At 46.2% G+C, this 18,654-nt stretch overlaps 1 protein-coding gene across 8 annotated transcripts in view; it reads right to left on the minus strand.

The window, feature by feature from the left end:
- Positions 1-4,082, minus strand: part of LOC140191392 (uncharacterized) — a 30,665-nt gene extending 26,583 nt beyond the window's left edge. For all 8 annotated transcript variants that reach the window (XR_011883818.1, XM_072248777.1, XM_072248775.1 and 5 more), the window contains exon 1: positions 3,904-4,082. Coding sequence is in view for 7 of the 8 variants with exons in the window: in XM_072248777.1 (XP_072104878.1) it covers positions 3,904-3,985 (82 nt within the window). In the remaining variant the exon portion in view is untranslated. The remainder of the gene's footprint in view (positions 1-3,903) is intronic.
- Between the last annotated feature and the right edge of the window lie 14,572 nt (positions 4,083-18,654).

An 18,654-nucleotide genomic window follows, 5' to 3' on the forward strand; every position in this document is an offset into this window, starting at 1 on the left:
GTAGTGAGGCAACCAGAACTGAGCACAGTACTCCAAGTAGGATCTGACCAGGGTCCTATATAGCTGCAACATTACCTCTCGGCTCTTGAACTCAATCCCACAATTGATGAAGGCCAATGCACCATATGCCTTCTTAACCACAGAGTCAACCTGCGCAGCAGCTTTGAGTGTCCTATGGACTCGGACTCCAAGATCCCTCTGATCCTCCACACTGCCAAGTGTCTTACGATTAATACTATATTCTGCCATCATATTTGACCTACCACAATGAACATTATCTCGGTTGAACTCCATCTGCCACTTCTCAGCCCAGTTTTGCATCCTATCAATGTCCCGTTGTAACCTCTGACAGCCCTCCACACTATCCACAACACCCCCCAACCTTTGTGTCATCAGCAAATTTATTAACCCATCCCTCCACTTCTTCATCCAGGTCATTTATAAAAATCAAGAAGAGTAGGGGGTCCCAGAACAGATCCCTGAAGCACACCACTGGTCACTGACCTCTATGCAGAATATGACCCGCCTACAACCACTCTTTGCCTTCTGTGGGCAAGCCAGTTCTGGATCCACAAAGTAATGTCCTCTTGGATCCCATGCCTCCTTACTTTCTCAATAAGCCTTGCATGGGGTACCTTATCAAATGTCTTGCTGAAATCCATATACACTACATCTACTGCTCTACCTTCATCAATGTGTTTAGTCACATCCTCAAAAAATTCAATCAGGCCCGTAAGGCACGACTTGCCTTTGACAAAGCCATGCTGACTATTCCTAATCATATTATGCCTCTCCAAATATTCATAAATCCTGCCTCTCAGGATTTTCTCCATCAACTTGCCAACCGCTGAAGTAAGACTCACTGGTCTATAATTTCCTGGGCTATCTCTACTCCCTTTCTTGAATAAGGGAACAACATCCGCAATTCTTCAATCCTCCGGAACCTCTCCCGTCACCATTGGTGATGCAAAGATCATTGCCCGAGGCTCAGCAATCTCCTCCCTCGCCTCCCACAGTATCCTGGAGTACATCTCGTCCAGTTCCAGTGACTTATCCAACTTGATGCTTTCCAAAAGCTCCAGTACATCCTCTTTCTTAATATCTACATGCTCAAGCTTTTCAACACTCTGTAAGTCATCCCTACAATCGCCAAGATCCTTTTCCGTAGTGAATACTGAAGCAAAGTATTCATTAAGTACCTCTGCTATCTCCTCCGGTTCCATACACACTTTTCCACTGTCACACTTGTTTGGTCCTATTCTCTCACGTCTTATCCTCTTGCTCTTCACATACTTGTAGAATGCCTTGGGGTTTTCCTTAATCCTGTCTGCCAAGGCCTTCTCATAGCCCCTTCTGGCTCTCCTAATTTCATTCTTAAGCTCCTTCCTGCTAGCCTTATAATCTTCTAGATCTCTATCATTACCTAGTTTTTTGAACTTTTCGTAAACTTTTCTTTTCTTCTTGACTAGATTTACAACAGCCTTTGTACACCATAGCTCCTGTACCCTACCATCCTTTCCCTGTCTCATTGGAACGTACCTATGTAGAACTCCACGCAAATATCCCCTAAGCATTTGCCACATTTCTGCTGTACATTTCCCTGAGAACATCTGTTCCCAATTTATGCTTCCAAGTTCCAACCTGATAGTCTCATATTTCCTTACTCCAATTAAACACTTTCCTAACTTGTCTGTTCCTATCCCTTTCCAATGCTGTGGTAAAGGAGATAGAATTGTGATCACTATCTCCAGAATACTCTCCCGCTGAGAGACCTGACACCTGACCAGGTTCATTTCCCAATACCAGATCAAGTACAGCCTCCCCTCTTGTAAGCTTATCTACATATTGTGTCAGGAAACCTTCCTAGACACAGCTAACAAACTCCACCCCATCTGGAGGAATTTAAGGTGGGGGTTATATGGGAGGCAGGGTTTGAGGGTTGGCACAACGTTGTGGGCCAAAGGGCCTGTACTGTGCTGTACTATTCTATGTTCTATGTAAACCCCTCGCTATTGGAACATGCCAATCGATATTTGGGAAATTAAAATCTCCCACCAGAACAACCCAGTTATTATTACACCTTTCCAGAATCTGTCTCCCTATCTGCTCACTGATGTCCCTGGTACTATTGGGTGGTCTATAAAAAACATCCAGTAGAGTTATTGACCCCTTCCTATTCCTAACTTCCACCCACAGAGACTCCGTAGACAATCCCTCCATGACTTCCTCCTTTCCTGCAGTCATGACACTGTCATGCCTCCACGCCCCCACCTGTTTTGCCTCCCTCCCTGTCCTTTCTGAAACATATAAAGCCTGGCACTCAAAGTAACCATTCCTGCCCCTGAGCCATCCAAGTCTCTGTAATGGCCACCACATCATAGCTCCAAGTACTGATCCACGGTCTAAGCTCATCTGCTTTGTTCATGATGCTTCTTGCATTAAAACAGACACATCTCAAACCATCGGTCTGAGCGCATCCTTTCTCCCTCACCTGCCTACCCTCCCTCTTGCACTGTCTCCAAGCTTTCCCTATTTCTACATGCATGAAGTTGTCCAACTGCTCATTGAGCAATGGCTGCAGTGGCCGGGGACAGAAGCTTTCTGTCAGTGGAGAAGACTAAGTGTGGAGGGCAACACAGGCAGCTCTGAATCTGATCACCAGGAGTAGACCTCACTGTGTCAGCATTGTAGTGAGCCTATCAGGAGGACGCTGGGTGGGACCTGTCAATGCAGCACCAAGCTTTGTACCGTTGGTGGAGACTCTGCACTCAGGTTGGCAGGGATATCATTTATGGGAGTGACTCTGTACTAAGTGCACAGAAAAAGATTAGTGTTTGGTTCAAGTCAGAGGGAATGGTGGAGCACAAGAGTTGTGCCCATGATTGGATCTATGAGTAAATCATTCCAGGATTTGCACAATTCTAGCTTACCTGCATCATTCCAACCAGATGTCATACTGTACCTTCTAATTTTTACTTATTTTGTGTCTCCTGAAGAGCCCCAAGAGCTAAGCTTACTGAACTTAAAGGGGAACTAAAACAGCTGACTGCCAGGCAGACACTGCCATAGTAACGTGACAAACGTGGGAGTCAGGACGTCAAGGGGTCATTGAGGGCGATGCCATAGACACCTGGTGATCAGCTGAAAGTCTAACTGCTGAAGTGCTGGAACACCCTCTGAGCCCCTGTGCGCACTGCAGGTGACAGTAATCTGAGTTTACAGAATACCAGTCTGAGTTTGTGTGAAGCTGCTGGACCGTCTGATGCAGCATTGCATTGTTGGGCGAATCCTGCGGTACTGAGGTGTTGCATGAGTGACCAGCATCTGCTCCCTGAGTCATGGTGGGTCCACTTGGGCGGCTGGAGTTGGCCACTGATCCCACACCGTGAACTGGTGGGCACTGCTGTTGGTAATATCCACCATCTCTGAGCAACTGAGGTCTACTTCCTTATTGTGTGAGATTAAAAGATCCAACGGTATTAGTCAACAGAAAACAAAGTCGCATTCTTTCCTCAGTCAATATCTGAACTAAATGATTCAGTCAATTACTGCTCATGGAACCTTGCTGTGTAAAAATTGGCTTCTACATTTCCCGTGGTCCAATTGAGACAACGTTTCCATCTATTCAGTTAGTCATGAAGCCACTCAGTCAGCTCTAAATGATCTGTTTGTAACAAGAACTACAGTACAGTGATGTAAGTACTTTTAATTCTCACATTTCAAGCAAAACTCCAGAATAGTTTTTACTCTCTGGGACCTCGAACATTTATCTATCGCAGTGTCAGAATTACATTGGGACTGGATTACAAGTTACAAAGGCAGGTAACAAGACAAAGCAGCCAGTGGTTCAGGGTTGTGACACAGCCAACTAGAGCACCCAGAAGAGGAAAGGCTGACCCTTACCTTTGAGAAGGAGGAAGAGCATCGTCAGGTGAAACATCTGAAATGTTCTGTCAAAGTTGTACTGGATCACTGGTTGAACCATGAGTTCTCAGATACACAGTTTTTATTTGAATCCTTCTAACCCATGAGTTATGTTGAGCCCAGGCAGTTTTGCACTCACATGCAAGCACTGCTGCCTTTTCTTCGTCTCGTGGCACTGGGACGACAGCAAAAATATGATGTGGTTGTTGGCACGCTGCTGGGATAATTGGATACATACTGCATCCTTGCTTTGATTACTATATTCACTTCAATGTGACCACAACTTAACTCTTCCTGTTCCAATCAGCTACTTGGCTCTACAGTGAGCACCATTTCTCTGCACCGTGCTTAAAATTACACCAAGAACAGCAAATAAAGAGAGATTAAGTTGCCAACTCTCTTCAGCCAAGTTGCTGCAAATTTACTTGGTTCAAAGCACTGGCATGTAAAGTAGGAGACGAGATTTAACCCCATCCTCGCCCAGGTGGGACTGACCCACATGTGGCTGGGATTGAGCCCCATTTTCCAGACCTGGCTTTGCTTGACCCAGTACCTTGATGATTTTATACATTAAATCCAAGGGATCTGAAAGACTGCATCATGCATGAAACTTGCTGAAGGATAAAAACATAGTGTCACAGTCCCGACTGTTAATTCCCCATTTTCTCCTAGTTCCCTTTGATGGCGATACACCTGGTTCTCATCAAGACCTGCAGCATCAAAAGCTCGGCTTTGCATCCACTCGTTGCCAGAGTGTTGTTTAGCCAGTGTGGTAATTAACGTTCCCGGCCACTTAGGATTGTGTATTCTAAGTTTTACTTCAGTACCGAGGTTTACCTGGGTAACTCTGTCTCTCCGTGTCAAGGTAAGTATTCTAAGTTTTACTTCAGTACTTCAGTTTCTGTATATCCTGCTTGACAGTAGCACTGATAAGATGAGAGCGTAACCCAGGTAGAGGGGATCACTGATGACTGATGCTACCTTATTGAGACAGTACCTCTTGCAGATGCTGTCGGTGAAGGAGGGGACTGTGCTCACGATGGACCGAGCTATATCCACAATCTCTGCAGCCTCTTGTGATCCCATGCTTTGGAATTACCGAACCAGGCCACAACGCAACTGTTCAGGATACTAACTCACCTAGAACAAGGCCTAGCAAAGACTATATTCTGATTTTGATCCACATAATTTTGATTGTTTTGCCATTCTGATGGGAAAAGAGGGGAGTTAACATAGGTTAGATGTCTGGGGTGGGTCCTACTGTTGTAAGTGTAGACTGTCTGATCAATCACTTTTAAATCAAGTTCATGAACATAGTGCAAGCTTTCTCCCTCTACTCAGAATGATTCATGGGCCTGCTTTAATGACCTTTTTGAGGTATCGACTTTTGAAGGTAGCCTCATGGCTAGGAGACTAGTGCCTAGGATGGAGCTGGCTGAGTTTACAACTTTCTGCAGAGTTTTCCAATCCTGTGCAGTGACCCCTCCATACCAGACAGCAGTTAGAATTCTCTCCACAATACATCTGTAGAAATTGGGTGTGCATTTGCAAAGACTTGGTTGACATTGCAAATTTCCTCAATCTCCTAATGAAATATAGCCGTTGTCATGCCTTCTTTGTAATTGCATCAGTATGCTGTGCCCAGGATAGATCTTCAGAGATGTTGACACCCAGGAACTTGAAATGGCCCATCTTCCTGAAGTCCACAATCAATTCCTTGGTCTTATTGATGTTGAGCTCAATTCTGCCATCAATGGTGTGTCATTGGCAAATTTATAGAAGGCATTTGAGCTGTACCTAGCCACAAGCTGAGGGTGTAGAGCAGGGGTTCCCAAACTGGAGTCCACAGGCCCCTTGCTTAATGGTATTGGTTCATAGCTGGGAACTGCTGATGTAGAGAGAGCAAAGCAATGGGCTAAGCAAGCACCCTTGAGCTACGCCAGTGTTGAATGTCAGCGAGGAGGAGATGTTATTTCCAATCTGACCTGACTGTGGTCTCCCAGTGAGGAAATCCAGTTGCAGAGAGAGATACAAAGTACAAAGCTTTGGAGCTTCTTGATTAGAATTATGATTATATTGAATACTGAGCTGTAGTCAATAAACTGCAGCCTGATGTAGTTATTACTGTTGTCTAGGTGATCGAAGACTGAGTGGAGAGCCAGTGAGATTGTATCTGCTGTAGACCTGTTGCTGCGATAAGCAAATTGCGTACAGATCCTTGCTTCGGCAGGAGTTGATACTGGCCATGACCAACCTCTCAAAGTACTTCATCAATGTAGATGTGAGTTCTTCTTGGGCATTGGTATGATTGTTGTCCTTTTGAAGCAGATGGGAATTACTGACCACAGCAGTGAGAGTGATGATGTTCTTGAACACTCCTGCCAGTTGGTTGCACAGGTTTCCAGAATCCTACAAAGTACACCACTGGGGCCTGATAGTTTGAGAGAGTTCACTCTCATTCACCTTATTCTCCTTTCCCGATATCACTGGGACAAACCTATCAAGAATTCCAATCAAGTGGTCCCTAAGCAACCTCCACATTTCTATTGTGCATTTCCCTAAGGACATCTTTTCTCAATTTATGCTCCCAAGCTCCTGACGTAACTAACTCTCCCCCAATTAAATAGCTTCTCATATTGGATCTCCTATCCTTATCTATGACTATGCTAAAGGTAATGGATTTGTGGTCACTATCTCCAAAATGCTACTCCACTGAGAGATCTGTAACGTGCTGTAAGGTTTCACTGCTAACGTAATGGTTTCTCTGTAGCAGCAATGTTTGGGTTATGACTAGAGATAACGGGGTTTTGGAATGTTGGCTATCCAATGAGAGGGGTGTTGTTCTTTCTTGCAGGTCTGGGAGCAGGGATTTTGCGGTCTTTTGCTGGGGAGAGAAAAGGAGAGAAGACGTGAATGGAGAGAGTTGGTAGACCGCCGGATGGAGTGAGGGTGAGGTCGACGGGAAACCAGTGGACTGAACCGTGAGCTCCAACGTTGCGCATTAGACTTTTTAATGAGAATGGGCCTCTTTTCTTTTTTGTTTCTTTACTAACCATATAGTCAAATTAAGAATTATAAAACTCAGTGGTTTAATCGCATACTGTGTACTGTTTGTTATTTCATGGTACTGATTTGTAACAGGGGACACATCGTGTAACATCCACCCAAACAAGATTTCTTACATTTGGCTGGGCCGAGGGCTGTCTTCCCCTAGATTAAGCTGCTAGCCAAACCAAGATTTACAATTGTGGGAGCTCGTCCTGGATGTCTGAGGTCCTTGATACATTGGTACTGGTTTGCTCAGACCCTGTTGTGATGGGCGGCGTTTCACTTCTGGTGGGGACCAGCACCCCTCTTGTGAGGAGGCTCATGGGGGCCTGCAGGGAGAAGGCGGGTGAGAGCTTTCTGGGAACATTGTCCATGCACCCAGTGTTTCGAGCTGCTTTTGAGGAAGTGTGTGGCTGCATTGGTCTGGGTACCGAATTTAGACAAAGTACTGTGTGGTTCACCCAGTCGAAGCCAATGGTGGTACGGCCTGGGAAAGTAGTGAGAGTGATGGGGACCCCCAAATTTCCCAGAGTGCCTGAGGGTGAGGTCCTCAGTGGATGCTCCGGAAGACCATGAAGAGGAGTCGGGAATGCCTGCTGGGGTACTGGTGAGGCCCGAATTGCAGATGCCCTTGGTTGTACAGGCGAGCAGGATGGCAGTGATTGTCACGAAGAGGGAGGTCACCTTCAAGCGGGGGATGCCCCTCGTGCATCTTTTCTCGGTGACGGTAATGTCAAGTGTACCTGTGGGACAAGCCAGGGAGAAACTACTGGAAAAAGGGGGAAAGTTGACCGCTGAGTCATTCAACTTCGGGGACTCCCCGGTTCCTCTGGGTTTGAAGAGGAGGTTGGTAGAGAAGATGTTGAAGCTGGAAGGTATCTTTTCCACTGACAAGTTTGATGTGGGTTGTTCCAAGAGCACCCGTCACACTATCCGGGTGACCGAGGACACCCCGTTTAGAGAGCAGTCACGGAGGCTGGCCCTTGCAGATGTGGAGGTCATTCGGCAACATTTGTGTAAGTTGAAGGAAACTGGGATCATCATCGAGTCCCGAAACCTCTGTGCATCCCCAATAGTAGTGCCCCTAAAGAAGAATGGGAAGGTACGCATGTGTGTGGACTATAGGACTCTGAACAGGCACACCGTCCCTGACCAGTATACGGTCCCAAGGATTGAAGACGCGCTGGCCAAGTAGTTCAGTGTGCGGGACTTGAGGAGTGAATATTACCAGATCCCCATGAGTGAGGCTGACAAAGAGAAGACAGCATTTATATGCCCCCTGGGATTTTTCCAGTTTGAAAGGATGTCCCAGGGCATATTGGTATCCCCTGCAAATTTCCAGCGGGTCATGGAGAAGATGGTGGGGGATATGAACTTACTTAAGGTATTGGTGTATCTGGATGACCTCATAGTGTTTGGATCCACCTTGGAAGAACATGAAGTGAGGCTGCTGAAGGCGCTGGGCCACCTGAAAGCTGAAGGGTTAATACTTTCCCTGGACAAGTGCCAGTTCTGCCAAAAGTCCGTTAGCTATGTTGGGCACATAGCCTTATGGAATTGAGTAGCTACAGATCTGTCTAAGATTAAAGTGGTGACCACTTGGCCAAGACCCCAGACTGTGAGCGCTTTGCGCTCGTTCCTCAGGTTCTGTGGTTACTATTGGAGGTTTGTGAAAGGCTACGCGAAAGTGACTCACCCATTGAATCAGCTTCTGTACGGCTACCTTCCCTTGGGGAAGAAAGAGAGGGCGAAAAAAGGACAGGAGGGTGGAAAGTATCTTAGCCTGTCGAAGCCTCTTGGACAGAGGTTTGCAAAATGTGAGGAGCTGCTGACCCAGGCACTGGTGCTGGCTGTTGCTGACCCCCGATTGCTGTATGTACTGCACACGGATGCCAGCAGAGAGAGCTTAGGGAGTGTCCTCTATCGGGATCAGGGCACCAGGTTGAGACTTGTTGTGTTTGTCAGCCAGAGTCTGTCACCCTCTGAGAAAAATTATCCCATGCACAAGTTGGAATTTCTGGTATTGAAATGGGTAGTGATGGATAAGCTGAGTGACTACCTCTACGGGGCCAAGTTTGAGGTGAGAATGGACAACAACCCCCTAACTTATATCCTGACCTCAGCGAAACTGGATGCCATGGGCTACCGGTGGTTGGCGGCGTTGTCTGCCTATGATTTCAGCCTGAAGCACCGGCCGGGAAGCCGGAACATTGATGCTGATGCTTTGTCCCGACGGGTGCATGAGGGACTGGACAGGGACGAGAAGTGGGAGAGTGTTCCTGCCCCAGGGGTGAAGGCCCTGTGTCAGTTTGCCATCACCGTGAAGGCAGAGGGAAAGGAGGGGCCAGATCGAGCGGCGGATCAATTGGGAGCTTCTGAAGATACCATCCCCCAAGTTTACTGTAACCTGACCACTCTGAAGACAAATCAGCTGCTGGAATTGAGTTTTGGGGAAGTGGCAACGGCTCAGTGAGACCACCCGGGCATTGGTATCATTTGGTCAGCAGTCGAAAAGGGAGACATGGTTCAGGCGGAGAAGACGAAACATGCATCAGTACCCCCACTACTGAGAGAATGGCCTCAGTCGGAGTTGTGGAATCAGATCCTATACCAGGTCACATCAACCCCGGACCGACCTCACTATTGCCAGCTGATTCTGCCGGAGAAGTATCGGAGGATTGCGTTGAAGTCATTTCATGATGATGCTGGACATTTGGTGGTTGAAAAGATCTATGGATTGCTCAGAGACCAGTTTTACTGGCCCCGGATGAAGTCGGAGGTCGAAGAATACTGCAAGACGTGCATTTGATGTATACGGCGGAAGACGCTGCCTACGCGGGCAGCTCCCTTGTCCCACTTGCAGAGTGTGGGGTCCCTGGACCTGGTGTGTATGGATTTCTTGTCAATAGAGCCCAGTGCCAGCAACGCAGCGAATGTCTTAGTCATCACAGACCACTACACCAGATATGCACAGGCTTTTCCTACCAAGGACCAAAGGGCATCAACAGTGGCAAAGTGTTATGGGAGAAGTATTTTGTTTATTATAGCCTTTCTAGGTGGATCCATAGTGATCAGGGACGGGATTTCGAGAGCAGACTCATCCATGAGTTAATGCATGCTTGGAGTCAAGAAGTCGACTGCATGCTTGGAGTCAAGAAGTCGAGGATCGCGCCCTATCACCCGCAGGGTGATCCCCAGCCAGAGAGGTTTAACCAGACCTTGCTAAAAACGCTTGGGTTCTTGGAGATCAGCAAGAAGAGCAGGTGGAGTCAACATATTGGACATCTGGTCCACAGTTACAACTGTACCTGAAATTAAGCTACCGGATGTTCATCGTACTACAGTATCTGATGTTTGGCTGCAGACGAGGTTGCCCATTGACCCTTGTTTTGGGACTGATGAGGGTGACTTATCACCGAAGACTTATCTGAAGTATGTGTCTGACATGAGAAGGGAGCTGAAAAGGGCTTATGAATTAGCTGTGGTTGTGGCTGCCAAACAGAATCAAGGAAATAAGAGGAGGTATGATCAAAAGGTGATGTTCTCCCAACTCCTGCTGGGAGATAGGGTTCTCATAAGGAGTTTGGGGCTACCTGGGAAGCATAAGTTGTTTGACCGCTGGGTGGCTACACCTCATGTGGTGGAGAGTCAGATGCCAAACCTACCAGTTTTCCGGGTGAAACCAGAGGAGGGGAGTGGCCCCGGCAAGATTCTCCATCGGAACCACCTGCTGCCCCTGGGACAAGAGGTGCAGGTAGATCCAGAGCCCGACTTGGAGCCTACACTTAGTAAGAGAACTCTGCAGAAACGCGGAGTGACTGCAAGGCCCACAACAGGAGAGGTTAGGCTGGCCCCCACCCCTTAGAGAGATACTGATTCGGAGGATGAGGACCTGGATGTGTGGCGAATGCTGCCTTTTGCTAAATCCCCATTGATTGAGCAAGAGACTTCAAGCCCTTCTCCCACTGGGTCAGGTGAAGCGGAGGGGTGGCTATCTGTGGACAGCCTGGGTTGCAGGGGGACCTTGCAAGGGATGAAGTGGGGCTTGGCCAAAAGACCGAGGGGTCTGAGTTGTAGGTGGACACGAGTGATAGGTCGGGGGAGGCCTTGCCAGGTAGACCAGAAGTATCCCCAGTAGTGTCTGAACCTGAAGAGTGAGCTGAGGGGGTATGGAGGTCTCAGGGAATTACGAGACCACCGGATGGGCTGGCCTACGTAGCACCAGGGGAACAGAGTGTGACCCCTACCGTGTTGGGGAGCTAAGTCACTGCCTTTTACACCTGGATTGGGCTTTGTGTTTTGCCAGAAGGGTTGGCGAATTATCTCAACGTCATGAGGACATGACTAAATTTGGTGGGGGGAGGGTGTAACGCGCTGTAAGGTTTCACTACTAATGTAATGGTTTCTCTGTAGCAGCAATGTTTGGGTTATGACAAGAGACAACAGGGCTTTGAAATGTGGGCAATCCAATGAAAGGGATATTATTCTTTCTTGTGGGTCCGGGAGCAGGGATTTCGCGGTATTTTGCCAGGGAGAGATGAGGAGAGAAGACGCGAATGGAGAGAGTTGGTAGACCGCTGGATGGAGTGGACTTGGAGTGAGGGTCCGAGGGTCGGCTACGCTCCAAGGAGGTCAATGGGAAACCGGTGGACTAAACAGTGAGCTCCAATGTTGTGTATTAGACTGTTTCATGAGAATGGGCTCTTTTCTGTTTTTTTTTATTAACCATACAGTCAAATTAAGAATTATAAAGCTCAATTGTTTAATCATATATTGTGTACTATTTGTTATTTTGTGGTACTGATTTATAACAGGGGACACATCGCGCAGCATCCACCCAAACAAGATTTCTTAAATTTGGCTGGGCCGAGGGCTGCATTCCCCTAGATTAAACCGCTAGCTGAACCAAGAGTTACAGATCTTTCACCTGATCAGGTTTCTTACCTAGTACTAGATCCAGTATAGCCTCTCCTCTAGTTGGCCTGTGTACATATTAGGTCAGGAATCCTTCCTGGACTCTGCCCCATCTAAATATTTTGCACTAAGGAGGTGCAAATTAATACTAGGGAAGTTGAAGACCCCCATGACAACAACCCTGTTATATTTGCATTTTCCAAAATCTGCCTATTATCCACTCATCAATGTCCTTATTGCTATTGGGAAGCCTATTAGATACTCTTAATAGTATGATTGCTCCCTTCCTGTTTCTGACTTCCACCCACACTGATTTAGAAAACAATCCCTCCATGACAAGAGACTTGTAAGTGATTGGAATGCCCTGAGATGGAGAACACTGGTCCACAGCGGCTCTGTGAACCACCTGGAATCTCCAAAGCGTGGATCCTGTGCACAAAACAGTAGTCTCTGATCATAGACCTGGGAAGCAGTGTCAGTCATTATCATAACGGAAGGACAACAAGCTTTCATAGTGCCTGTTGTGGTTGTATGTATGCTTTGATTGACTCATGCAACCTTTTATTGAAGGGAAAGGTATAAAGTTCTATGATTGCATTAAATAAATACTGCTGTAAAGGTCAGTGATGTAATGTGATTATGCTTATCTATGTTCCATAAAGTTCTGGGTAATGTCTCTGTGAAAGCAGCAGACAAAGCAGTCCAGAAATCCATTATTTATTTTTATACACACATTCTTTCTCTCTCTCCCTCTGTCCCTCTCATTATACCCCTTGCCCATCCTCTGGGTTTTTCCCCCCCCTCCCCCTTTTCTTTCTCCCTGGGCCTCCTGTCCCATGATCCTCTCATATCCCTTTTGCCAATCGACTGTCCAGCTCTTGGCTCCATCCCTCCCCCTTCTGTCTTCTCCTATCATTTTGGATCTCCCCCTCCCCTTCCCACTTTCAAATCTCTTACTAGCTCTTCTTTCAGTTAGTCCTGACGAAGGGTCTCGGTCTGAAACGTCGACTGTACCTCTTCCTAGAGATGCTGCCTGGCCTGCTGTGTTCACCAGCAACTTTGATGTGTGTTGCTTGAATTTCTAGCATCTGCAGAATTCCTGTTGTTTAAGTACGTCTCCCTCAGTTTAATGTAGTTGTTCTATTCTAATTTTAACAGAGGTCTGTTCCACTTGGTAATAAGCTTCAGTACATTTGCTAGCAATGAACCAAAAAAGGTATACAGGTTTTCCCCAGGTTATGGCAGGGTGAATGTTCGCAACAAAGTCATAAATGTGGCCATGAACCAAGTTCCCAGGAGGCAGAAGTTGCCAGCAGTCAGAAAATTATTGCTGCCAATCTTCCAATGCCTCTTCAGATATGGGCAGTGCATAAGTCAGGTGCTCATACCCTGGGGAGCACCTGTAAGGTGGTGGATCACAGATCAGTGATTGTGGATAACATGACCTATTGCAGTTCATAGTGTACTGCGCGAGGTTATGGGAGCAGCACATGGCTAGGGTATTAAACCTACCCATCCAGAATTCTCCTGAACCTGAGCAACAGGTGAAGAATCTCTAAACCTCAATAAATTACAGATTAAAAATTAGAAACTTTAATGAATTCTTGTCTGTGTTTTCTCATCAACACTCAGCCAATACCAAAAAAAAACAGTCAGAATGTGTTAATGTTTGTGGAAATCTATAACTTGACTTTCCCTTCAAAGTTCAAAGTAAATTTATTATCAAAGTACATATTTGTCACCATATACAACCCTGAGATTCATTTTCTTGTGGGCATACTCAATAAATCCAATAACGTCAATAAAATGAAAGGCTGCACCAACAGGGAAGACAACCAATGTGCAAAAGACAATAAACTATGCAAATACAAAAAGAAAGAAAGAAAAAGAAATAATAATAACAATTAAATAAGCAATAAATATTGAGAACATAATAAGAAAAGTCCTTGAAAGTGAATCCCTAGGTTGTGGGAACAGTTCAGTGATGGGCCGAGTGAAGTTACTCCTCTGGTTCAAGAGCCTGATGATTGAGGGGTTGTTCCTGAACTTGGTGGTGTGGGTCCTGAGGCTCCTGTACCTTCTTCCTGATGGCAGCAGCGAGAAGGAAGCATGACCTGGGTGGTGGGGTACCTGATGATGGATGCTGCTTTCCTACGGCAATGCTCCATGCAGTTCAATGGTGGTGAAGGCTTTACCTGTTTTATCCCTTTTGTTACGTACCCCGTAACCGGGTTGCCAAACCAGCAGAAATGGATCACTCAGTTGGAGTCTGGATTACTAGAACTAAGAAAGTTTTATTAAAGAAACAAGCAACACAGTAATCGAAAGGATAATAAATGCAACAGTTCAGCAATGATAAACACACATGTGCACAGAATTAAGATAACAGGATCAATCAAGCTCTATCGTTGTCCAGGGGTAAATGACCAATTTCAAAGTGACACAAAGTCCAGTTCAATTTAGTTCAGTTCGCAGTAATCGTTGCCATGGCGATGGACAATGGGGGGGGAGGAGGGAGAGAGAGAACGAGAACGACTGATCATTCAGAAACGGCTTCCACTCACAGACCGGCGATATTGCTCACAAGCAGCTTTCGGGCGGGTCCTTTGTGATGTTACCTGAGGTCACCGACTGTGACCCCTCCTCCAGATGCGGTCGATCCTCTGCAGTGAACCTGGCACCCAAGCGAGGGTGGACACACACCGGGTTCCCGCTGATCATACCTTTCCACCCTGTGCGTCTAAGGCTGATCCCGCGATCAGCCGTCCAAGAGCTTCCCACCGACTTGTGAGAGGTGCACCGCTTCCAGGGTCTCGTTACCTCGGGTGTCGTGTGTCCTGCCTTAGCGAACCTATCCCTTTTTATCCCCCTGCTGGGGTATCGCCTGTCCATCACACTTCAAACAGTTCAGGGATCAAAGGGGGGAGCTGATCTTGACAATACCCAGACTGATGGCTCCTTCATTAACATCTCCAAATGCTGCTACATTGTGTTCCTTATCTCTCCCTCCCCTGAGGACAGGTGGCAGACCAACTGCTGATGCCACTGGTGCTAGCCCAGGCCAGCAAACATCTTAATTTATGTGTATTCTTGTCACACTTTCCTTAAATTAAAGGAATGTCTGCTCTTCAAAAGTGTTTCATTGTTTGTAAATCAGGTCTTGTTGAGGTTATGAAAGGTGCCATCTAAATAGAAATCTTTCCGTTCCTTTTGCTTCTCTTTGCAGTGGCATCTTGCTGTGCATGGTGGTCCTCAATATGTAAAGTTTAAAGCACTCTGGGAGGGTGCTGAGAAATACTTCTCACTTACAGACTAATAAAATCTAAAAATAAAACTCCAGTTAAAAAAGCCTCCCTTCCCAAAGCTCAGAGCCTGAAGTAAATCACAGCCCTGTTGACACAATGAACCCAGATTCTCCTTGTTCCTCATGCCACAAGCATCTGTCAGCCAAAATAGGTCACTGACTTACTGCCCACCCTTCCCAGATGTGCAGGAAGTTTTTGAGCTATTCTCCTTCAAGGCACCAAGACCTATTTTGATCTGTATAGGGTCTAATTTTCAGAGAGCAATAATATTTAAAACATGCCTAATAAAGTGAGTTTTATTTTCTCCCATATTTCATTTCCAGGATACAAGATGAATATAAAATGCAGATGTTTCTTGGAATCCCTATTACCCTTGGGTTTAAAGGACTGTGGTAATGTTGAAATCTGCAATAGATTATGCATTTCAGAAAGCTTTTCATTACAACAGAAGTGTAGTGTTCAGGGAGTTTCACTGCAACTTGCTGATAACCTGGGAATGGGCCATTGGGAAAAGTCATGACTGTGTGGCTAGGCATAGCTCAAATACTATCTATAAATTTGCTGATGATACAGCCATTGTTGGTAGAATCTCAGGTGGTGACGAGAGGGCATACAGGAGTGAGATATGCCAACTAGTGGAGTGGTGTCGCAGCAACAACCTGGCACTCAGCGTCAGTAAGACGAAAGAGCTGATTGTGGAGTTCAGGAAGGGTAAGACGAAGGAACAATCCTCATAGAGGGATCAGAAGTGGAGAGAGTGTTCCACTTGGTAATAAGGCACAATGTCTCAACTGCAGTGCCTTCATGGCTGAGTGCTCTTGCATTCCTTGTGCCACTAACAGCAATCATCACAGATTTTCTTTTGATTTAACACTAAATTTCACATTCCCCTCTCTGCTCCTAGCCCTTAACAATTAAGCCCTCACATCTTCCCCCTTCCCTAATCTGTTATCTGTATTTGTTTCAAACAATTTTAATACGTTACACAGTCACCTCTCTGAATTACATTCCAGGTAGTCAAATGCTATTTAAGTGCTTAGAACAGGGCAGTCCCTATTTTGGAGCTTTGCTTCAGTTTGATTTTAATGGAAAGCAGCGGTTTCACTTGAATTATGTATTCATAATGGGCTTACATTTTGAGTGGGATAAAACAGACGTCAAAACCTCTCCATCTGCAAGTCTGTTGTTGAAACCAGTTAATTATATGTTGACCTTAAATGTACAAGCAAACATGTTTCAGGCCTGACGGTGGTTTCAGCTGCTGTTTCTTGGTTTATTTAGCCATAGTACTCTTTGTCATGGGGATTTTCTGTATTGCTTCTGACTGTGGAATTTATATTTATGACTGAATTGTGACTCTCAAAGCCTTAGACTGTTAGAGTGAGTTTTTGGGTAGATGATTCATTTACACTTAAGTGACTCTGGCCACCAGTCTTCTGTTTGACAAGGTACTGTGGATTGAGTTCATAACAATGCATTTCCTAAAAGCTGTGAATATCGGAATACTAGCCCAGACGCTGCCGATGGAAGTGTGAAGTTTACAGGTTTATCTATAATTTATAAATATTAATTGTCCTCTATGTTAGCACGTAAAATACCAAATAAATGTATTGTGGATTTAACTTGCATTCCTAAAGGCTGTGAATACCAGCCCAGACATGTTGGCATCAGGAAATGATGAAGTCAGAAGGTGTGGTGTTTTGTATGTAGCTTCAAAAGGAAGCATTGTCTATACTTGTGAATACGAATTGTCCTTTGTGTTTAGTAAACAAATACCGAGCCCACATTGAGCTAGCAGACCTTTCCACCAAAGGGTCTCCGTCCGTATGATGCCTGCTGTACCTTGTTGTGTCGAATAAAGAAGCTGCTTTGTATTTACCAGTAACTCTGTCTCTCCAGTGATTTCATCCATGCTACAACATTTGGTGTTAAATTGGTGAGACGGAGCCACCAGTTGCGAAAGGTGGTAACTGACCCAGGGGAGGGGGCGTGTATACTCGTTCGGGGAGCTGCATTTAGTGTACGTGTTTGCAAGTGTGATGCAAAGGAATACAGCAGGCATCATGAGTTCAGGTACTCAAAAGTGACAGATTGTGGAATACATACTCTGCGGTGTTAAGTATGTACTGTTTAACTGCTACCCGTCTATGATATTTTGCGTAGTGTGGGAATTAGTGTGGGGATATCTCAGGGAGAGGTTTTACCCAGAGAGATCTACCAGAATGGCACCTATTGAGGTCAGGCAACGTCAGGTTGAGAACCCTGATGATCCGAGCCAGCCCTTGACCTTGATTACGACTATTCATAAGCCCTTCACCCCCGGGGAGAAACAGAACATCTTGTCTGAGTTGCCCTCACTTAAAGTCGCCTGTGGGAATTCAGAATTCTGGCGTAAGCTGGAGGAAATGGTTGAAATTCACCAGATGCACCTGAAAGGTATACACTTGTTGGTGAAAGCGAAGTGCCCGAGGAATATGTGGGACAGGATGGCTCAGGGGGTGCGGGATGGTACCTGGGCAACTACCAGGAGTGCCAGTAATGAAGAAGGATATCGCTCTTTTAAAGGGGAAGTGAGGTGGCAACTGGGGGAGGCGAGGGTAGCTGGGGAACGATAATGGCAGTGATTCAAAAAGTTGACGTGACAGCCATGGATTATGCAGAATGTAAATATCGAGCATATGAGGAGTATTCAGGGTTGGATAATCCAGGGAGAGACAACCCAGTCTTCCTAAAAATGCTGAAGGAAGGCCTGAGCTCAGCAGGAAGTTTTAGATTTAGGCATAACGGTGGCGTCCAACTACTCTGCGATAGTTTCGTGGGCCAGCGAGACAGACCAAAGAAAACACAAGAGAAATCATAAAGTGGGTATAGTGGGTGCAGTTGTTACGACGACACAGAGAGTTTGTTTTAGTTACCAACGACCAGGGCACCTAGCAAAGGACTGCCAGACCAGGTATAAGACAGTGAAGGAGTTGATATGCTACAGCTGTGGCCTATCGGGACATGGCTGGAGACAGTGTCCAAAAGAAAGGGGGAAAACCCAGGCGAAGGTCACGGCAGGCACCCAGTCACTCACCCCATCAGTACTCAGTCTGTCCAATCTGACTGCTGAGCAGATCACAGAACTAGTAAAGACGGCTTCTAGGTCAGAAAAGGATGTGGCAGCAGCCCCCACTGCCAGTGCTGATGACCTGCGGATGTATACAACAGCATTGTTAGGGGGCCGGCAATGCAATATGTTAGTGGACACGGGTATCGGTATCGATAACTGACCTACCCTTGCCAACAACTGGACATGCTATTTATATTACGGGAGTAGGAGGGAAAACGGTAAAAGCTGAAAGAAACGAGTCGCAAATACTAGAAATCGGGGGAGTGCAGCTTCCAGTGTATTTCTGGGTATGTCCAAATAATGAGGGCACGATCCTTGGAATAGACATCCTCAGGGAAGCAGGAGCTGTTA

The sequence above is a fragment of the Mobula birostris genome, chromosome X (genome assembly GCF_030028105.1).
Source record: "Mobula birostris isolate sMobBir1 chromosome X, sMobBir1.hap1, whole genome shotgun sequence".
NCBI lineage: Eukaryota > Metazoa > Chordata > Chondrichthyes > Myliobatiformes > Myliobatidae > Mobula > Mobula birostris.